General features: G+C 38.7%; 1 protein-coding gene across 1 annotated transcript in view; it reads left to right on the top strand.

The window, feature by feature from the left end:
* The window catches only part of GAS2 (growth arrest-specific 2), a 68410-nt gene extending 67268 nt beyond the window's left edge, over positions 1-1142 (top strand). The window contains exon 7 of the mRNA XM_009872574.1: positions 924-1142. Coding sequence (XP_009870876.1) covers positions 924-1142 — 219 coding nt within the window. The remainder of the gene's footprint in view (positions 1-923) is intronic.
* The last annotated feature ends 5994 nt before the right edge of the window (positions 1143-7136 follow it).

Genomic DNA, 7136 nt, shown 5'->3' with positions numbered 1-7136 from the left:
GAAAGACAGAAGATGTACATTTAACCTGAGCACCAGGAAGTAACATAGCAGCAGCAGGTTTTATTTGTCTGAACAGTAGTCCCAAAAGGAAATTGAACCAAATGTACTCTTTACTAACTTTCCACTCCTACCTCTTAATCAAAAGTCCAGATACTAACTGCTCCTGGAATGTGAACCCCCCTGTGACAATATGTGGAAGCTGAAATTCAGCAGCAGTTAACTTCTTCCCATGGCAGCATCCCGTGTTGTAATGGACCGAAGCTGGGCTTAAAATGTTTTAATGTGAACAGTTTTGGGGCCTTTCTCAAATGCTTTTTTAGGCATTCAAAGAGGAGAATAAATAAAATTCTGCAGATTCTGTTGTCTCAAGGCTGTGTCACCGTTTGAACTGCTATTTTCAAACCTGATGAACAAAACACTTCATACTTTAGGAGAGAGAGGAGATTGTCTTGGCTGGTTGCCCTTTACTACTCTGTTTATATAGATTGCTATCCTATAAAGAAAAGCCAGTTTCAAGGCATATGGTGTCTTTACTAACATATTTTGAAACAAGTAATCTAAAAAATATTCATCCTCCCTAACATGTTTATACTAAACACATGAAGAACAGGATCACTCGGTGCTGCAGGACAAGAAAATCAGGTATCATTGTTTACATAAAACATGAATATATGTAGTTTTAAATAATATCTTGGGTTTTTCTATTTTTTAATGTACTTTTAAAATGCAAATAAATCCATTCTACTATTTCTTTCCTTTTCTTTTTATAAGGCAGACTACTAACATGCATCAGTAACTTTCAATTAAAGTAAGCACAGCTCTTTCCAGTAGAAAAAATGTGACCTCCCACTGAACGGCTCCCTCTCACGAGTGTCTGGTTTGGGTTTTTTGTTTTGTTTTGTTTTTTGTGTATGTAATTTCAGATGCTGCACAATAAACACGTGATGGTTCGTGTTGGAGGAGGATGGGAGACTTTTGCAGGTTACTTGTTGAAGCATGACCCATGCCGAATGTTGCAGATCTCCCGCGTGGATGGGAAAACTTCTCCGATCCAGAGCAAGTCTCCAACCCTCAGGGACATGAATCCAGACAATTACTTGGTTGTTTCTGCCCATTACAAAACCAAGAAGGAGATTAAGTGAAATAAGCTTCTCATGTGATTGGGACTCTATGTACATAGGTCCAAATTATTTTTTTCAAATGTAGTAAATTTAGTTTCTGCTTTAAAAGGACTTTGGAAAACTTAAGACAGACTGGAAATGGCAACCCATTTTGAAGATCTTTGAATTGTAGAACTATTTATTTCTAGTACTGTATCTTTTATAGCAAATTACCCTTGATAGTCTAATTACTACAATCAGATAAGAAATAGACATATATTTTTAGCCAAATTATTACTCTTTAATATGTGAATGTATGCTTAGAGTTACATAAAGAAGTGGATCCTGTTAAGGGAAGAAAATACACAATACAATATATTTGTATGAAAATCTTATTACATTGAATCCTTGACTTTTAGGCTAGTTGAAAAATATATATGCAGGTGGAAAATGAGTATTTGTGGAAGTAATTTGGTACTGCCTCTTGAAATGAAATAGAAATTGACTATTTTTATGGGTTGCAAGATTTTCTTAACCAGTAGAATATAAAGACTTATTGCATGCCAAACAACTTCCCAAAGCGATTATTTTTTAGAAGAAACAAGCCCAAGAAAAAGAAAAAGGCAACAAACCCCACACCTTCTCCTCTTTAAAGCTGAAGACAATGCTCAGCGCTAGATCCCTGTGCAGATCCTTCCCGTTTTTGCCAAAGTTGCCCAGTATAGAAGCCTGGGGAAGGTGCCAGGGTGGCCCCTGGCTGGTCAGCCCCTGGAGCTGGGCTGGGGGTTGAGCTCCTGCAGCCCCCAGAGGGAAGCAGAAGAAGATGCACAACCCTGTGACCCAAGGAGGAGCTTCAGAAGGTGCCAGGCCCTCCTGAGTCACAAACCGCTACGCTGCTCTTGACTCTGAGCCTTTCCTCCGGCCGCCTTTTTTTTTTACATTTCGTTGAGTCACGTCAAATGTGAAATCCTCATTACCCCATCGGTAGAGCAATTCACATTCTTGTAAATCATTCACACACCTCTAAAATAGCTAAAGGCATATGGGGGCTTAGTTCATTATTTTGGCTACTTTTCTATGTTTATATTTGGTAATTTATGTGCCTTGTAACGTCCTAGAAAAGTCATTTTATAGGATTATTTCACTGACTGTATAAATTTGAGCAGAACTCAGTTGTTTCATTACAAATGAAATAAAATTTTTTTAAATACTCATACATTTTGAAAGTCTTATTTTTCGTTTGTAATCTGTGTTCCTGCACTTTGCTGCTACTGACTGGATGCCTGCAGTACACAATACTGCTTGCTAATGTATTAATGAGGTACACAGTGAAGAGGACAAGCCTTCACTTACTACTCATAGCAGAGAAATACTCAGATTTTATTGAAAATTAATTTTCTTTCACAGGGAAAAAACTTGAAAGCATTTTTTAAATAATTTTTCTAAGTACCAGTTGGTATTTTTCTGTATTTTTTGAAGCTTAATTTGAAAGCATATCCTTATGATCTGTTCCTGTGGTCTTTTACAGCAAAATATCTACTGGTTAGGTGAGATCAAGACATTTTCTCACGTTTCATGCTTTCTTAGAATCAGCTCGTTGTCCCTGACTTCCATGGTACTGTTCTACTTCACTATCTAAAAATATCTGCTAAATGCACACAATTCACAACTGCTTGGTGCACCATAACAAGTAGCAGTACGTAATTCCAAACGTGTTCTCAGAAGGAAAAATTGCAGCCTCTTATTCTTATTTTGAGACATATTCCAGGAAGATTAAACATATACTCAAGCAGTAAATCCTTTGAAAAGCCATAGGAAGACCCAGTTCTCATAGAAGCACTGTGTGTAGCCCTTACAGGAGCAGAAAACAGACCATAAGCAACGTTATTTTACTAAAATGCAGCACAGCTGAAAATAATCATGATGTTAATATATGTATCAAAACCTCTGTTTTCAAATTACAGGGAAGAAACAAACTCACTTGTGAAAGTGTCAGATATTTATTTTGAAATAATGGTTACTTTTTAAAACATAAATACTTGTATTTCTATCATCCAAAATTAAGTTTGCATTAGTTTTATGTTTTTTCATTGAAATATTTGAAGGTGTGTACATGTTAATAAAGCAAGAGTAGAACATTATTTTAAAAAGTATTCTTAGGTTCATTTTAATATTAAACTTCAACAAACAATCCTGGTAAATCCAAAGATTTTGAATTAAACATGAACTGCTCTATGTGCTCAGACTGTAGCTATCAAAATAGTCTTTTTTGATTCAGGGTACTCTAGCATCTTAAAAAAAAATATATTAAAACACTTTCTGACTTAAAGTTTCAACTTAGCCGCTTACAGAATGGGAGAGCTATAAAGGACTTTTTTAAAGTACTGCCACTACACCTAATCTGTGTAAAAAGCTTGTAGGTGGGACTTCAGGCATTTGATGCACTTGGTATGGGTGTGGGGAGCAGACGAGGAAATTAAAGCAGGATCTTCAACAAAGCAAACAAACAACAACAAAAAAATGTGGTGAGCTAGTTAGCTCTGGAGGAAGGGTTTGGGAGTCTGTTTGTCAGAAGGGAAGTGTTGCTGCTTTGGTGAATAGTATTTTCTTAGTGTACTAGGACCTATAGTAATGTACAGTTGGGGAGTTTTTAGGAGCTTAAAGTTCAATTTACAAAATTAAAGCTGAGCAGCAGAATCTTGCCCACAAGAGGTATGGTCCTTGTAGCAATGGGGGCAGAATAGGCTTCACGTAGGAAGTGTTTTGGGGAAGAACAACCCCAACCAACCATAGTTTGACCAGCTAGCTGTAGTGGATGGATGGTCAAGTTTCAATGCCAGCTTCTGTGGTATGCAGGTACCCAGCGGAGGTTTCTAGAAGGCTGAACTGAACGAGGGGGTGTCAGCAGGGAAGACCTGTAGCTCTTCTCTTGAGCTCTGGCCTGAGGGAAGGTGAGCTGAGACTGTGGAACAGCTTCTTGTTGAAAGGGCAGGATGCGAGATGCTGAAATGTTGAACTGGCCTTAGATGATGATTGAAAGGAAGAGTGCCATGCAGTGATTTTAGCTTATTCTGTTGCTGTGTAACTCAGCTGAGTGTGAGTAGTAAGAGGGCTGAAAGTGCTAAAAAGCTGAACTGTTATCAGCTGCAAAGAAGCCTCTTCTTCAAGTCCTTTTTGAGTCATAGAACAAGCCCCAGGGGAGTTCCTGCTGGTGGTGAGTAACTGTGCGAAAGCTCACGATGGCTAAATTATGTAGGTTTACTTTTAAAAACTATTGTTATTGTGTATTGCCAAATAAGCATCTCCCTATTGGAAACAATTCCGAATTACTTTAGAAATGCAATTGCAACATCTGTTACTGTTCGTTACAGGAGGTACTTTCTGACCTGTTCATTTCTTACCTGGAGTTTTCCTTCCAAGTGGGATTATCAACATAACTGAGGACAGGATTTTTTTTTTTCTTAGGTTTCTTATAGTGATAATAGCTCCTTTCTTTGCATTACTGCTTTTTTTTTTTTTTCCTAGCAGCAATTTAGAGATGATATGTAAAAATCTATGGAAAGTAGTTCAAGGCTATTGGTGGGGATGAGTGAAACAGGGAGGTGTCGATGTATGTGTGTGGGAAGGTATAGCAAGTTTCTTGTAACTGAAGACCCAACACTGAATTCATTAGACATGTTCGTTTTAGCTCAGGGAGATGAGCTGTTTGCCACGCTGTGGTGTCACAGATGCATCTGCCAGAGATGTCTGGTTCTTTTGGGGCTTATGTTTTGTGCTGCCTCATTGGCTGCTGATCTGCAGTATCTGACAGGGAAGGAAGGTAGAGTGCTTTTTTTTGGCTTTGTGTCTCCTACTGGCTTGGTCTGTGGTATGTTAGGAATCTGAAGTGAGGTGAAACGGGCATGTGGAATCACGCGAACATTTATGGTCCGGAGAGGTTTTTCCATCCCAGTCCAACCGCTGGCATCACTTGTGCCTGATGAGCTGTGTCCCAGCAATTTAGCCTATTGCTGTGCCAAATCCACATGCTGAAGTCATCTAGTTTCTTGAGGGCTCACAGTAATGCTACTCACCCTCCTGGAGATGCAGCTTCTGCATCCTCCCAAACCTCAGTGAGTTCTGCCCCAAACACTCTTTCCCTCACATAATCTGTGTATTTTAACAATATGCAGCAGCAGATGGTTTTGTTTTCTGTTACTGCAACGAAGATTATGCTATTGCAGTCACCAAGAGCCAGCCCTTTCAATTCAGTTTACAAGCACCAGTCTTTTACTGCCAGGAGGTGGAGAAAGAAAGGTATAGTTGTACTGCTGTAAAGCAAATATCAACAGCGTAGATAATCTACATGTATGGATGTATTTTAACAGCCTCTAAGGTGAAGTAAACATCTAGGAGTAGGAGAAAAGAGGGTAAAATAACTATTGTGTTTCATATTTACTTAGGGCAGCGCTACGTGCTACAAAAGAGACGGGAGGTGTCTATTTCTACAAGGATGGAGCAGCTCTAATGATGTAGCTGTGTACTACTGAACTGCTTTTATTCTCAACTGAAATGAATGCTACCAAAAAACTTAAACCGACAAGAGGTGTTTTAATTTACCCAGATGTTAGACTGAACTTGCATTTCAAATTGACACTTAGTATATTTAAACTCAGTGCATTTTCATTACTTGAAAAAAAAAAACAACACTATGATGAGTTAATACAGTGAAGAGAGCTATTGCCAGGAATCAAATGAAACTGATGGTATTCACCTGTCATGGACACAGCTTTACAGCCCAAACACCATTACATTTTTAAATGAAAAGTCTCCCATCCCAATGCTATTTTGAAGGCTAAGCCAAGTAACTCATTGTGTCAGGACTGCGTTAAGATAGCATGAGACACTACTGGGGGAAGTAAAGAAGAAATATTTAGTTCAAGGGAGGGGAGAAAAAAGTCTCTACAGCCTAAACTAGGTCAGAAATGGGGCCAGTAAGATGCTGAGGCCAAGCATAATGCTCTCCGGGGAAGACAAGAGCTGGATTCTTAGAGCTGATCCTGCTGCCACAAACTTGCCTCCTCTCTCAAAACAGTGGCTTGAGGCCACTGGTTATAATACCGGAGTTTAGGTAGCCCTAAAAACTCAAAGACAGCTTCACATTTGGGAAAAGGATTACAGGCATTGCTGTGCACGGCCTAAAAGTAACTGAGCTTTGGGCATTTGGCAAACATCACTGCATTGTAAAAAACCCACCTAGACAGTACACAAACGTTAGGAAATGAACCATTCGAGAGCTGATGTAATCCTTTGTCTTTTTCAAAACCCTGCAAAGTGCAGCACTGCCCTCTTCTGGTAATAAAGGAGAACAATTAATAACAGTATTTTTAATTTAATGTTTAATGTCCAGTATTCATTATAAATACTTACAGACTCAAAAGAAATGCACATCAGAAAATGAAGAGAACAAATATTAGGCTCATAATAAACTAGCTTTCTTGCTATAAGTATACAGGGTTTATAAAGGTTTCTTTTTCATTCTTTCTCATGAGTGTCACAGAATGCTTCTATTTGTAAGGACTTACTATGAATCAGCTTTTATTTTTTCTTTTGAGAAAGGCACTAAATCCCTAGGCAGTTCAAAAGTCATTAGGAAACTGAAGAGCAATGCTGTCACCCACATATTCAAATATATATACATATTTTTATGAACAACTTTCTACATGAGGACTTAAAATTGCAGAGCTTGACATAAGCATTAAAATGAACATATGGCCACCTGAGCTGGGCCTAAGCCAGTCATCTGCAGACAGACATACACTGACTGACCAGACAGCAGACACATATGGACTGACTACGGGTAAGGAGGCCACCTCCATGTGAGAAAACCCATCTCACTTCCTTGGCAGAGAAGCAATAAAACATGCACATAAAACAAACAAAAACAAATTGGCCAAAACTTAGTGTTCAGAGTTAGTTCTTCGGTTTCTCAGTGTATGTTTCCACATCTCTTCTCCCACAATGGCAAGGTACTGCTGAGTCTTCATATGCAAACAG

The sequence above is a fragment of the Apaloderma vittatum genome, unplaced genomic scaffold (assembly GCF_000703405.1).
Source record: "Apaloderma vittatum isolate BGI_N311 unplaced genomic scaffold, ASM70340v1 scaffold13117, whole genome shotgun sequence".
In the NCBI taxonomy this organism is placed as follows: domain Eukaryota; kingdom Metazoa; phylum Chordata; class Aves; order Trogoniformes; family Trogonidae; genus Apaloderma; species Apaloderma vittatum.
This window is presented reverse-complemented; position numbering and strand designations above follow the sequence as displayed.